This window comes from Pseudoliparis swirei, chromosome 24 (genome assembly GCF_029220125.1).
Source record: "Pseudoliparis swirei isolate HS2019 ecotype Mariana Trench chromosome 24, NWPU_hadal_v1, whole genome shotgun sequence".
Taxonomy (NCBI): domain Eukaryota; kingdom Metazoa; phylum Chordata; class Actinopteri; order Perciformes; family Liparidae; genus Pseudoliparis; species Pseudoliparis swirei.
The window spans coordinates 27,544,276-27,559,529 of NC_079411.1; the positions used below are offsets into that span (position 1 = coordinate 27,544,276).

Here is a 15,254-nt window from a genome sequence, read left to right on the forward strand (position 1 = left end):
TAGATAAATAATAATGGAAAAATAATAATGAAATAAAGAAAAACAAACTGAAAAGTGGCGTAGCATCCTTTTTAATTGCAACACGAGGCTAAAGCTCCACACTTATGAACTCCTGCGGTTCCACCGACGTGTTATTATTCATAATCGGTGAGGATGTGTCTCAGGTGTAATATCTGCTCTGAGGCCGGTTTAGACGCCTCTGCAGCTCGACCGCATTTCTTGAAAGTAATCTCAGGACAAAAAGTAATCCGATAAATAAACTTTCATTTGAGTCAAAAGTGAAGAGCAGATCAATAAAAAAACATGGCACAAATGAGTGGAATAATTAGTTGGACTTGAATTCACAGAAAACATATTTATTGACCAAGTGTCTGAGTAATTTGAAAAGCGCTATAAAAACGTAATGCATCATTATTGTTATTATTATTGTTATTATTATAGCTCTGCATGACTCACAACACACTGCATGTCATCCTTTAATAACAACACAACAAACATGAATCTTTCTGGAATGCACAAGACGACTTCGTCCAATCAGAGACGAGAACACGGGCAATTTTTAACATTGCAATAAAAAAAACAACCTGCAGCGTCTCAATCCAAAGAGGAAACACACGTCCTCACACACACACATCCTCACACACACACGTCCTCACACACACACGTCCTCACACACACACGTCCTCACACACACACGTCCTCACACACACGTCCTCACACACACACACGTCCTCACACACGTCCTCACACACACGTCCTCACACACACGTCCTCACACACACACGTCCTCACACACACACGTCCTCACACACACGTCCTCACACACACATCCTCACACACACGTCCTCACACACACACGTCCTCACACACACGTCCTCACACACACACATCCTCACACACATCCTCACACACACGTCCTCACACACACACGTCCTCACACACGTCCTCACACACACACGTCCTCACACACACGTCCTCACACACACACGTCCTCACACACACGTCCTCACACACACACGTCCTCACACACACACGTCCTCACACACACACGTCCTCACACACACGTCCTCACACACACGTCCTCACACACACGTCCTCACACACACGTCCTCACACACACACACGTCCTCACACACACACACGTCCTCACACACACACGTCCTCACACACACGTCCTCACACACACACGTCCTCACACACACACGTCCTCACACACACACGTCCTCACACACACACGTCCTCACACACACACGTCCTCACACACACACGTCCTCACACACACACGTCCTCACACACACACCCTCACACACACGTCCTCACACACACGTCCTCACACACACACACACATCCTCACACACACGTCCTCACACACACACATCCTCACACACGTCCTCACACACCCGCCTTCACACACACACACATGTCCTCACACACACGTCCTCACACACACGTCCTCACACACACGTCCTCACACACACGTCCTCACACACACACGTCCTCACACACACACGTCCTCACACACACGTCCTCACACACACACACGTCCTCACACACACACGTCCTCACACACGTCCTCACACACACACGTCCTCACACACACACGTCCTCACACACACGTCCTCACACACACGTCCTCACACACACGTCCTCACACACACACACACACGTCCTCACACACACGCGTCCTCACACACACACGTCCTCACACACACGTCCTCACACACACACGTCCTCACACACACACACACGCGTCCTCACACACACACGTCCTCACACACACGCGTCCTCACACACACACGTCCTCACACACACACGTCCTCACACACACGCGTCCTCACACACACACGTGCTCACACGTCCAGGTGGATCCTCTGGTGGCGCTTCAGGTTACACTTCTGGGTGAAGCGCTTGCCGCAGGCGGCGCAGCAGTAGGGTCTCTCCCCCGTGTGAACGCGCCGGTGCGCCTTCAGGTTGCTCAGCTTGGTGAAGCTGCGGCCGCACAGCGCGCAGCAGAACGGCCGCTCGCCCGTGTGCGTCAGCAGGTGGGCCTTCAGGTTGCTCGGGTGGGGGAAGCACTTCCCGCACTGGCCGCAGCGCAGCAGGTGGTGCCGGGCGGCGGCGCCGGCGGCGTGAGCGTCCGGATGCGGCGAGGGGTTTGCGGATGGGTGCGTCTTGACGCTGACCCACGGGTCACCGGCGCGATCGTGTGCCGCCGCCGCCGCCAGTTTGACGCCCGGGTGGACCGAGAGCGGAGGGGGAGGAGCTATAGAGGTGGACGGAGTTCTGGTGAGGGGGTCTGAGTCTGCGTTGCCGCCGTTTGAGTTTTTCGCCGGCCGGTGGAGGTGCTGGAGAGCGGCGTGCCATCGGAGACTGGAACCCGCTCTGGCGTGTCGCTTCATGACCTCCTGCACCGCGGCTTTGTGGGAGGTGCGGTTCTGCTTCAGCGCCTCTGGACTCGCTCGGTGCCGATTCGCGGAGCACGAAAAAGGCGCCGCGCGAGACTTTGCCGTCGGTTTTCCCCCGTCGTCGGGCTCGCTGTCCGCGCGCCCGTCCGAATCGATATCCGCCTCCTGCTTGACGGACGCGGCCAACGCCGCGGCGCCGCTTTGGAGTCTCGCCGTCGGGGCCGACACCCGGTCTCTGTTTGGGGGAAACAGAACATCGGCGTGGGCCGCGACGCAGTCGGAGAGCGCGTGTTCCGATGGGACCGGGTCGCGGTCCTGTTCGGGTGCCAGTCTGTGATCCTGCAGGAGGCCCGTCATGGCGGCCCAACAGCTGTCCTCCTCCTCCTCCTCCTCCTCTAAAGACGGCTCCGTGGTGCGGTGCTCGTCCTCGTGGTCTTCGGGGAAGACGTACGCGGGAGACGCCGGTGGCTCCCGCTTCATGACGTCCCGCGATAGATTCTCGCCGTTCTCCTGAGACCGATCCGGTTGAGCCTCCGTCTTCTCGGCGGCGCCGTGGGAGTTGAGCGCTGCTTCACCTGGAAGAATTAGGAGAACCGGTGGTGAATTTTTTTTCTCTCTCTCTCTACACGTCAAACACATTTTCAATTGATAAAATTAGGTTACAAAATCAGAAATAAATAAGCAATACTATTTCCTGTTTCACAGGAATGCTTCATGGGCATACGACCCAGAAACCGTCTAAAGTCTGGTTTGGATCTTTGCTTACTTGAATGGGAATTTACTTATTCAATCATATAGCTCTTCTAGATTTTCCAAATGTTATTGGACCAAATTGATTAAATTATAATAGTGAAACGATTTATTTTGTGCGAATTGTGACCAAAGTAAATGTGTTAAAAATGAATTATATATACATTACCGTTCAAAAGTTTGGGGTCATCCCGACAATTTTGTGTCTTCCATGAAAACTCACTTTTATTTATCAAATGAATTGAACATTTCATAGAACATATAGTCAAAACATTGACAAGGTTAGAAATAATGATTAATATTTGAAGTATTAATTTTGTTCTTCAAACTTCAAGCTCAAAGGAAGGCCAGTTGTATAGCTTATATCACCAGCATAACTGTTTTCAGCTGTGCTAACATAATTGCAAGGGTTTTCTAATCAGACATTAGTCTTCTAAGGCGATTAGCAAACACAATGTACCATTAGAACACTGGAGTGATAGTTGATGGAAATGGGCCTCTATACACCTATGGAGATATTTCATTAGAAACCAGATGTTTCCACATAGAATAGTCATTTACCACATTAACAATGTATAGTATGGATTTTTGATTTATGTTATCTTTATTGAAAAAACAGTGCTTTTCTTTGAAAAATATAGACATTTCAAAGTGACCCCAAACTTTTGAACGGTAGTGTATATATATATATATACACATATATATATATATATATAATTTATTTTTTTAGAAATGGTTCTCTTTCTTTATTTTTTAAATAAAAGGCTTTGAACTTGGTCAATAATTGTAATACTAATATCAAACTGATACTGTTTATTTAGACGTTGCTAAGTCCCATTGCAAATTATTTTTAATAGCAGTAGTACTGATAGAAATCACATCAAATGTGAAATATAGTATGTTTTAGATTTACTTAAAATATAAATATGTTCAAACTTAATATGCAAAAGAAAAAGCAATGGACGTAGTAGCACAGCGCTCACCGTCGAGAGCACCGCTCCAATGCAGAGGAAAACAAGACGGCTTATGAGCGTCTTCGTCTTTCACGTCCACCGCCGGCGACGACTCGTCCTCGTCCGTCGTCTGCACAGAGGAGACGGGTCATGTGTTAGTTCTGCCGGGGAAGACACGCGTGAAGACTGCGGGAACCACGGCGATCAAGTGTCACTGACTTATTCTACTACGAGATAGTCCTGTGACCCACCAGTGACTTCAGCGCAGGACTGAAGCGGGATGTGGGCGGGTCTTCTGCCCGCGTCGACTCTGACATCACTTCCTGTGTGCAGCTCATCGACCACTTTTCTTCTTCTTCTTCTTTTACGCCACAGGCCCCAAAAAGGTCTGGAAAAACAAAAAATAGGAGGATGACATAATGCAGTGTGTGTGACCTTTATTATGGCGTGTATTACTTACTTTTATTAGAACGTATTACTTACTTGTAATGTGTTTTATTACTTACTTGTAATATTTTTTTTACTTACTTTTAATAGTATTAATTACTTTTAATAGAATGTATTTCTTACCTTTAATAGTTTGTATTACTTATTTTTAATCGAATGTAATAATTACTTGTAATAGTAATTATTACTTACTTTTAATATTATTACTTACTATTAATTGTTTGTTTTACTTACTTTTAATATTTTTTATTAATTACTTTTAATATTTTGTATTACTTACTTTTAATAGTTTGTATTACTTATTTGTAATAGTTTTTATTACTTACTTTTAATTGTTTGTATTACTTATTTTTAAGTTTTTATTACTTACTTTAAATTGTTTGTTTTACTTACTTTAAATATTTTGTATTACTTACTTTTAATAGTTTCTATTACTTACTTGTAATAGTTTGTATTGCTTATTTGTAATAGTTTTTATTACTTACTGTTAATAGTATCTATTACTTACTTTTAATAGTTTGTATAATTTACTTTGTTTTTATTACTTATTTTTAATAGTTTGTAGTAATTACTTTTAATAGTAATTATTACTTAGTTTTAATATTTTGCATTACTTACTTTTAATTGTTTGTTTTACTCACTTTTAATATTTCCTATTAATTGCTTTTAATAGTATTATTACTTACTTTTAATGGTTTTTATTGCTTGTTTTTAATAGTATGTATTACTTACTTGTTATGTTTTTATTACTTACTTTCAATAGTATGCATTACTTACTTTTAATAGTTTACATGGTCACTTTTCAAGATAAAAACAATATATTTCTGCTCGTTCTCACCATCTTGCTCTAACCTCTCTTCTTCTTCATCATCATCCTCCTCCTCTTCTTCAGTATTACTGGCCAGCTCTGACTCCTCCTTGGCCCCGTCGGCCCTCCTCCTCTCCACCCCCCGGCCGCTCAGCGTGCTCTCGGCCCGCCGCAGCCGCCTCCTCAGGGCCTCCAGCTCGCGGCTCCGGCGCTGCATCTCCTCCAGGAAGCCCTCCTCCACCAGCCGCGTGACCTCGTACATGGCCGTCTTCACCACGGTCTCCATGACGTCGGACAGCTGGGTCTGGAAAGTGACCACCAGGGTCTCCAGGTCCGACATGATTCCCCGCGTCGTGTGTGAGGAAGAATAAGACACCCGTGTTTACTGTATTAGAATATACTGGAGAGCTAGCCACCACGGGTTGTTTACGTTTTAACGTAACGCCATTGCTTTACGTTAACTCCTCGACGTGGGGGTGTTTTCAGGCTAATTTAATGAACAATAAACAGATATTCATTCACTTGTGAACGTTAAAAGAGCTTTTAACTGATACAAAGTGCCTTAATGTAACGCTAAATGCGAGATTGTTCCCCAGCCAGCTAATGTGACCCGTTAGCTTAACGGTAGCATTCGTATGCTATCCAACGGTAACCGCGTAAAAACGTCAACAAACCGAAACATTTCACAACAACTAAGTGTGGAAACCATCGTCAAGCCTCGCGTGTTGATTTATTTCCGCTCGTGTTCATGAATTCCTTTGAGTGACGCCTTGTTAAGATCAGATACATCAATTCTCGTTAATCGTTCAACCCCGTTAGCTTTTTTTTTAAACGATCGCTTGCCGTCCTCCTTGTTTTGCTCGTGACGTCATACCCAGGGAACTACGGTGGCCGTACCGGGGAGGTTGGAGTATAACAAAACGCGTTTTAATAATGTGAAACCCACAGGCTGCGCCAAGCGGTCCGTTTGTAAAGTTAAACTCCCAACTCTCTTAATTGCATCCCATCTCTTTCCTCCCTAGGGAACCATGCGAGGAGAGAGGAAGCGAGGAGATATGTTTCAGGAGAAATGAACGTTGTTTCCTCGGAAGCGTCACGTGAAGCGACCGCTGATCACAGCTGATCAGCTATCAATCGATTCTAACAGCTGGTTGTGGTCCAGACAGTTTTTTTTCTGATACAAATCGTCTTTAAATATTGATTAAATGATCGTATCATGTTTTCAGTTGATTTAATGGTGTTAAACTACTACTTATAATAATAATAAATACAGTTACTGTCAGAGTGGTGATGTTTTATCTGTGCTACGTTACCTGTCAAACAAACTGCATTGAGTATGTATACACAGTGTGTGGTATGTATCCTGTCTTCTGGGTCCTGCTTATACGCGTTTGTCTCATTTATTAATTATTTGCGTCTGTATGTGGAATTCTGATTTTTTTTATAAAATAACCCACAATATGATTATGGTTTCTCTTCAACATTGGAATAACTTGTTTTGGGGTTCAATGTTTCAGGTTAAACTTAATTATCTCTTTTGCTTTCATAAAATAAGGTCCAATAAGGAGCTAAAGAAACTCCTTTGTTTTGGCATTTAGAGGATTGGACCAGCTCTTATCATGGCGCCGATTTATGTACTTCTGGCTAATTTCACTCCGGTAGGAACCTTCCTCCTAATCCAAAAGGTCTAGCCGACCGAAGCCGCGGGACGGACGTCAATATGGCGGCGCAGAACGACTTGCGGTTCAAGAGAGAAAAAGACAATTAAGACATGGAATGTACCTACTCTTTAAAATAGAAATGCGTATTTATATATATCTTACCAGGCTCTCTTAAAATACTAAATCGAAAAAAGTGAAATTACACATTTTGATCCAAAATGAAGTTAGATCAAATATTGATTCCCTCATTTCCATAAGCCTGTCTTTACTGTGTTATGATATATTAGGAAATCTCCTGAGAAACTGGTCTGTTATCTTACCATTCATTATGTTTAGACAGATGCCTGAGTTTTTTTTTAAATTACTTTGTTATTCAATGTTCTGGCTAATAACACAAGTTATGTTTTAACCCACGCAAACCAGAGAACCCTTTAGAATAAAGTCACAACAAAGTGACTGGGGACAAACTCCAGTTATGAGGCCATAACACAAATATGAGAATACATATTTTTGCATATTTGAAGAAAGACAACATCCCAAATAACTATGGAAAAGTTGTTCTAATTAATGTTTTTAGACCACTTCTATGTTGTGTTTTTCTGAGATGAGGGCAGATATGAAGATACCCCTCCGACGACAACCCAAACTGCACGACCCTCATATTTACAGAAATGACCCTTGGTATCTCTCACACTCCTGATTGCGCTGGAACAGTGTGAGATAATTCGGGAGATTTATTGTATCACATAATATTCCAAATTAGTTTTCATTAGTTTATAAATCACCTGAAACTAAGACTCGTTTTGGTTAACAATGAGTCTTTATATCTACACAAGGAGTGACCGGCCAGCAGGAGGGTCAACGGTGAATTAGGAATACAATTTTAATTTATGTACAACATGCATATTATATTGCTTTGACTTTGAAGATGCGTGCTGCTCTGGAGGGGGATGCGTTGGCCACTACTAGATGCCACTAAATCCTACACTGGTCCGTTAAAAAAAAGAAGTAATCTGAAAAGGAAACATTAACAGATATATTTTTTAATTGAATTTGAAATTATATCACAAGGACAATGTTGTGCAAAATATGCAGCAATACATGTGTACAAATAAAGACGTATTGCATCTTTGTCCTATATATCTTTCAAAAGTGTTTTCCATAATAATAAAAACAAAGGGCTTGGAATTGGAGAAGATAAAAAAGAAAAATATTTGTTTTGGGATTTTAAAAGTAGCATTTATCAGCCTTTCTGATGTTCTTTCCACCCCAAAAAAAGAACCCTCCTCATAGATCCGTCATGTGTTTCCGTTGATGTGATTTCAGGTGATCCAGCCGCTTGAAGCTGAGGCCGCAGACGGTGCAGCAGTACGGTCTCTCCCCCGTGTGCGTGCGCTGGTGAACCTTCAGGATGTCCGCCCGCGTGAAGCTCTTGTCGCACATGTTGCAGCGGTGCGGTTTCTCCTGCGTGTGGATCCTCCGGTGCAGCTTCAGGTTCCAGAGGCGGCTGAACTTGTTGCCGCACAAGATGCAGCAGTACGGCTTGTCGCCCGTCTGGCCGCACTTGTGCGCCTTCAGGTCGGAGAACGTCGGGAACCCTTTCCCGCAGTGGCTGCAGAGGTGCAGCCCCTGCCCCGCGTGGATCCTCTGGTGGACTTTGAGGTTGCAGGCCTGCGTGAAGCTCTTTCCGCACTGGGTGCAGGAGTACGGCGGCACTTGCCCGCTGGTTTTGTGCGTCAGCTTGTGGGCTTTTAGCGAGGCGGAATCGGGGAAAGACGTGGAGCACTGGTTGCAGGCGTGTCTCCTGCCTCCTCTCCCTCCTCCCGGATGCTGCAGCCTCTCTCCCAGGTTCGAGGTGTCGCTGTACGCATCCGACGGTCTGTACACGTCCGCCGTGGCGCTTAAAGGCGGGTCCGCGCGAACGCCCTGGCCCCTGAAATTCAACCTGCCGCCTGGATCACCGGACACATGCTCAGGGTACAAGATGCTGGGGTCCTGCAGGTAACCTTCTTCGTTGATCAATAAGCAGCTGAGCTCCCCCCGCACGTCGATGTTCGTCCTCGCGGGAGAGCCGGCAGGTGAAGCGGAACCGACCGCGCCCCCCCGATTGGGTGCGGCGCCCGTTTGGTAAACCTGATGCTCGACGCCTTCCGGTGCGTCCAGGTCTCCCTCGTAGTGCCCGATGTAGTTCAGGTCCTCGCCCAGTTGGGACGGCGAGCCTTGTAACCCGTCCAAGTTGCCCATGTCCATCATGTTGGAGTCTCCGTAGCCAGTTTTGCTAAAGCCGCCCAATTCCTCCATACCGTACCTGCTCTGGAAGAGCGGTTCGGACGGGTCACCCGAGTGTCCATCGTGGCCTGATTCTGGCCTCTGGGCGTAGCCAGCTTCCCAGTTCAAATGACTCTTTGGGATCTTCTGGTCAACAAAACGTTTACTGGGCCCCGGCAGACCCGACGCCTCCGTTCCTGATCATAGAGGAGAAAAAAGATGTCCTCACAGTTATGAGAACAGAGACGACAATGACACAATTACCATATGAACGCGGATAATAACAGGGTTCTTACACATGTTGACCAGTGGATTTCCATGAATTTTAACCAAACTGAAATCTCGGTATAAACGTGAAAAATTTAGAAAATGTTGCGTATCGAGAGCGTACGCCGGCTTATATTTTGAGCGTCTTTCTTTAAAAAACACATTAATTATTTCAAACTCGGCTTAAATGAACACGTGATGATAACAAATTTCCAGAACTTTTCCAAAACTTTGATGATTTAAGTTTTTTCCATGACTTTTGCAGGCCTGGAAATGACCATTTTAAAATTCCATGACTTTTCCAGGTTTTCCATGACCGCACGAACCCTGTAATAATGTCTTCAGGAAGTGCGTTGTCTCGGGTATTATTTTACTTTCAAAGTAGTGCTGGAAAAATGACTACATACTTATGTTGTGTACTTAAAAAATAGCTTTGCAGAATGTGGGCATATATGAAGGGACCCACCATCCAAATTGACTCCCCATCGCTCTTGGGGCTCATTCGTTTCTGGTGTGATCCGAAGGACTTCTTCCTTGAGCATCATATTCAGCTTTACACCCTGGACACATGGAGACTGGGAGACCAGTAGAGGGACAACAGTTATACAAAAAGCGTTAACCCTACTCCCCTCTAGAGCAACATAAGTGTTTCATGAGATAAACTAGAACGGGCACTCGGTAGAGCGCATACCTTCGCATATCACAAGATTGGGCATTGAATTATGAACATTTTGGCATTAGTTTCATGCCAATTGGATAGAAATTGACCGCGCTATGGTAAAAAGATGTTGACCTTTTCATGATCTTGACCTTGACCTTTGTCCCGATCGATCCCAAAATCTAATCAAATGGTCCCCGGATAATAACCAATCATCCCACCAAATTTCATGCGATTCGGTTTCATACTTTTTAAAGTTATGCGAGTAACACGCATACAAATAAATGGCGATCAAAACATAACCTTCCGCATTTTCAATGCGAAGGTAACAAGCAGGTCTAATTGGACTCTCCAACATTTAAGTTTCACAAAAATGTAAATCCTGAAAAATCGAACGGAGGTTTTAATACTTACAAAGAGTTTAACATTTCAATCGATGTTATTGAAGTGAAATGAAACAAACTGCCCTCTACCTGCGGCGACGTGGCGGCGCTGCGGGCCTCTGGTCTCGTCTCTTCGTGAAGAGGCGGCCCGCCTTCAGCGCTCCGGGAACTCCGGCTCTCTTCCTGCAGCACGCTCTCCTGCTTGAGACTTTTCTCTGGAGCAGAAGATGGGGGAGGGGGAAACATTTCTTCAAGCTTTGAAGCCCTTTTCGAAGGCGCTTGTTAATATGTCAATACTGCGTTGACCGATGTTTCCTTCTGCCCCTCAAGTGGCCAACGAAGTAGTTGCTGGTTTAGAGCAGCATGAGTGAGAAGCCCAGCAGAGCAACGTTAGCATGCAACTAGAGTCATGCTTCGTGCAGCATGAGAAATAAAAGTCCGATAGTCGCTCTCCTTCTAGAAACCTCAGAGGGAAATCCAGTTCTGTGGCTGCTAAATGTTCCTCTACGTTCACCAGCGTGTTGATAACTTTGTCTGTATGCCGTTTGTTGCCGAGCAGCTAGCATAACATTACAGGTAATTTAGCTTTTATCCAAAGCGACTTACACGTTATATTCATACGCCGAAGACACAGCTACAAAAAGCAAATCAGGGTTAAGTATCTTGCTCAAGGACACATCGACCAGGGCGGGGATTGAACCACCAACCCCCTGATTGAAAGACGGACCCACAGTCACCCATAACATAGCACATAGAAATAAAATGCTCTACAGATTGAAGGGGCCTCGAAGAGTTGAGAGGTAAATTATCGGTGTTTGTGTCACTAAACAACAAACCTGCCACATTGTTGACCCTCCTGTTACCTTTGGGGTCAATTTGACCCCATTCAATGTTTAACATCTCTAAAAGAACAATTGACATGTTTTTTGCTTCATTTTTCATGAGTTTTCCTAATTTATTGGGGACAACTGGAAAAACACAAAATTCACATGATGATATGTTTTCAATGTCCTGGACACTTGGACGCATCGGTGTTCTTTGGAGTCAATTTGACCCCAGGCTGTTTTTCACCTTGTAAAACATATAAGAAATATCAACTTTTTGTATTTATTTAAAGGGCTATTTAGGTAGTCAACAAACAAACATAAAGTACCTCACACTTAAACTTGGGAAACAATATTAATTCAAATAATTGTCTGGAGGTTTTAATTGCTGGGGTCAAATTGACCCCAAGGGTAAAAGATGTTAGTACATTTGAAGGTAACAGGAGGGTTAATTGTTTATTAAAAAACTAGCTCGCTTGATTGTTGCAGCTTTAAAGTTATCCACGTCACATTCCCAGGGTGTCTACAGGAATAAACCAGTGAAATTTAAGACTTTTTAAGACCACGTCGAAATAAAATTTAAGACCTAACTTACGATGGAAATATACATTAATCTAAATAAACTAATTCAAAGTAAACACACTGATGTCTGTTTAAAATTAACAGTATGGTGTAATGCAAAAGGATAACACAAATGTCATTGCTGTTGTAAATTATATTTATTAATACATTTTCAGAACATTTAAGTCCCATGAACAAATGCTTATATCAAGTAAATATATTTTAAAAATACAGGCAACATAGTTCCTTTTGAACAAAAAAATCTATAAAATAACAAATAACAATTCCAGCTGCTTTTAAAATGCAAATACATTTACATAATAGAATGTATGTGTGTGTGTGTGTGTGTGTTCTCATGTCTCTATGTGATGGATGTTTGTGCACAGGTTCATGTCTACTCCTGAGCTTTTGTGAATATACTAGGAAAACAATCCTTTTCAAACTGTATTAATATAAAAACTTCCAGTTTACATTTGGTCCATTCTCCTGGAAAAAAAGAAAAAAAAGGCAGACATTAGCCAAACAACAGTCACCACATCTCTTATGACACCACCACTTCAGATTAATGTCAGACTGGATAAATATGAATGAATACTATTTTTACAAATTAAGCAACGTGAGCCATCCCTTGAGCCTAGTGAACACTATTTAGACATATTGACAGGTAAACACCACTCTACTTACTACCATTCTAAAACTATTTTGAATTAGTCTAATTAATGTGTAGTGCGCCTATGCATAGCTGTTATTAACTTGACACATGAGTAAAGCTTAACTATATGAAACACATACTCATATACAAGAGGATAGTTAATACATATATTTATGTTAGACTTACTTTGAGGTGCTGAAGTAGGTCCTGGTGTCATGGCCCATGAGCTCCACAGGATCCTGACTGGACCTGGTCATTTCACCAAGAGCACACATGAAGTCCAGCTGTCTGCTCGCGGTGGTCTGGTCCAGAGTCTCGTCAAACAGAATGAAGAACGCGCCGCCCTGTTGGTCTTCGGTGATGAGCTCTTTGTTGCAAGGCGCTGGATTTCCTCCGGTGACCTCCAGCGTTGTAGCGTTGACGTCGTTGCTGGCGGCGGAGCAGGAGCTAGCGGCAGAGCAGCAGCTAGCCCCGCAGGCTGCTGGCGGCCTTCGCTAGTCTCTGTGCTTCTTGCTCTGCACGTGAGATTCCACCGCTGGAAAGTCTCGCGACACATAACGCAGCTTCAGAAGCATTTCACCCACCGTGACCAGAAACACTCGTTCTTTTCAAGCCGTTGTTGAACTTGCATCCTGCATGTTTTCTAAAGTAGTCGATGCTTCACGTTGTCGGGGATGGGACCGAATACGCGGGGCCCCTTTAAGAGAAGGGGCGTGGCCCCGGTGACACCAGAGACACCGCAGAGCGACCGAAGCCAAATACGGACCTGGCGGAACAGATTGCCTCATATTCCTAATGACATGACACCCAAAAAATTTAAGACCAATCCAATCTGAATTTAAGACTTAAGACTTTTTAAGGCCTTATTTTTAGGAAAAGCAATTTAAGACTTTTTAAGACTTTTTAAGGACCCGCGGACACCCTGCATTCCATGACTTCATCTTTAAACTTTCTAACACCCCTTCAGCTGCACTTTAAAAAAAAGAAGTTAGATTCCAATAGAGTTCATACAGGTCATGATAGTGGCTGAATATATATATAACTAGAACGGGCACTCGGTAGAGCGCATACCTTCGCATATCACAAGATTGGACATTGAATTATGAACATTTTGGCATTAGTTGCATGCCAATTGGATAAAAATGTACTGTGCTATGGTAAAAAGAAGATTTTGACCTTTTTGTGACCTTGACCCGATCGATCCCAAAAACTAATCAAATGGCCCTCGGATAATAACCAATCATCCCACCAAATTTCATGCGATTCGGTTTAATACTTTTTGAGTTATGAGAGTAACACGCATACAAATAAATAAATAAATAAACTAGAACGGGCACTCATACCTTCGCCGCAGCCACTTTTTTGGTACTTGGCATGAGTGTGGGGAACTGTAAATTTATGTAACTTGATACCGGATATTGTGGTCATTATGACATTATCGCATATCACAAGATTGGGCATTGAATTATGAACATTTTGGCATTAGTTGCATGCCAATTGGATAAAAAATTGACCGTGCTATGGTAAAAATAAGATTTTGACCTTTTCATGACCTTGACCTTTGACCCGATGGATCCCAAAATCTAATCAAATGGCCCCCGGATAATAACCAATCATCCCACCAAATTTCATGCGATTCGGTTAAATACTTTTTGAGTTATGCGAGTAACACGCATAAAAATAAATAAATAAAAGCACGGCGATCAAAACATAACCTTCCGCATTTTCAATGCGGAGGTAATTAGTGACACCTGACACTCACCTGTCTTACTGGGAGTATCCTCCCCGGACACCCCGTTTTTCCCGCAGTCGATGCACCTTCCCTTCCGGTCTCCCTCGCGGTCTTTGCGGCGGCTCTCCGCCTTCAGTCGCCTCTTCAGGGACTCGACCTGCTCCTTGCACCTCGTCACCTCTTCCACGAAACTGTCCTCGACCAGCCGCGTGACCTCGTACATGGCAGCTTTGAAGACCGTTTCCATGACGCCAGACAGTTGGGACTGAAACGTCGCTATCGTCTCGGCCATGATGCTATTGACGTATGATAACGGTCCTTCAACTGGGAGGAAAAAAAGCAGACGAGTTCCGACTGGCAGAGATCGCAGATGTCGGTCACGGCTAACGTCGGCGTCTTTAACTCAGTTTGGATAACGGCATACAAGTCGTGCGCGTGTGTTGGTCGGTCCACATTGACCGCTGTGTGAATTCAGCCAAACTAAACGTCAACTTAACACCAAGCTAGCTAACTAGCTTGCTGCTCTAGGTAGCTTAGGTTAGCTAGTTGTGAATCAAGAGTTCAATCTAGATTCCGACCCATGCGAAAACAAAATATCATAAACATAAAATAACCACCGTTAACATTCATATAATGTATGCTAAATGCAAGGTGGGATTGGTAGTACAAATTAAAAAAAGATTAAATTTCTTCGCTGTAATCCAACATTACCAAAATGCCGTTAGTGTCTCACTTCCTTGATTCCGCCAACAACGGTACTTCCGAACTACAAAATACGGATCGTGAGTTAGGACAATCTTCAGTGTTGTAGTGGAATATGCGTTTTTTTTTAAATAGACGCCTCCTGCTCAATAATTGGACATAGAGCGTTAATATATGTGAATA

The 15,254-nt window shown here is 43.9% G+C and overlaps 2 protein-coding genes and 1 long non-coding RNA gene across 5 annotated transcripts; 1 reads left to right on the forward strand and 2 right to left on the reverse strand.

Annotated features, from left to right (window-relative positions):
- Window positions 1-1,583: 1,583 nt before the first annotated feature.
- On the reverse strand, window positions 1,584-6,373 carry si:ch73-109d9.3 (zinc finger and SCAN domain-containing protein 21). Its single transcript, XM_056409282.1, has 4 exons — window positions 5,394-6,373; window positions 4,360-4,496; window positions 4,139-4,238; window positions 1,584-2,980 (listed from the first exon to the last, which is right to left on the reverse strand). Exons 1-4 carry the CDS (start codon window positions 5,701-5,703, stop codon window positions 1,851-1,853), a joined length of 1,677 nt encoding a protein of 558 aa, XP_056265257.1. The 5' UTR covers window positions 5,704-6,373; the 3' UTR covers window positions 1,584-1,850.
- On the forward strand, window positions 5,606-6,645 carry LOC130190088 (uncharacterized). Its single transcript, XR_008830901.1, has 2 exons — window positions 5,606-5,694; window positions 6,386-6,645. It is a non-coding gene; the product is annotated as an uncharacterized LOC130190088 (long non-coding RNA).
- A 1,406-nt stretch (window positions 6,646-8,051) lies between these two features.
- On the reverse strand, window positions 8,052-15,109 carry si:ch73-109d9.2 (uncharacterized protein LOC565042 homolog). Of its 3 annotated transcripts, XM_056410011.1 has the most exons (5): window positions 15,081-15,097; window positions 14,400-14,693; window positions 10,691-10,815; window positions 10,026-10,134; window positions 8,052-9,489 (listed from the first exon to the last, which is right to left on the reverse strand). In XM_056410011.1, the coding sequence occupies exons 2-5, from the start codon at window positions 14,659-14,661 to the stop codon at window positions 8,312-8,314; spliced, it is 1,674 nt and encodes a 557-aa protein (XP_056265986.1). In that variant the 5' UTR covers window positions 14,662-14,693; window positions 15,081-15,097; the 3' UTR covers window positions 8,052-8,311. The 3 variants fall into 3 exon arrangements, with proteins under 3 accessions (XP_056265986.1, XP_056265985.1, XP_056265987.1); XM_056410010.1 differs by having other exon boundaries at window positions 14,400-15,109; XM_056410012.1 differs by lacking the exons at window positions 14,400-14,693; window positions 15,081-15,097 and adding an exon at window positions 12,824-14,378 and having other exon boundaries at window positions 10,691-12,471.
- Window positions 15,110-15,254: the final 145 nt, after the last annotated feature.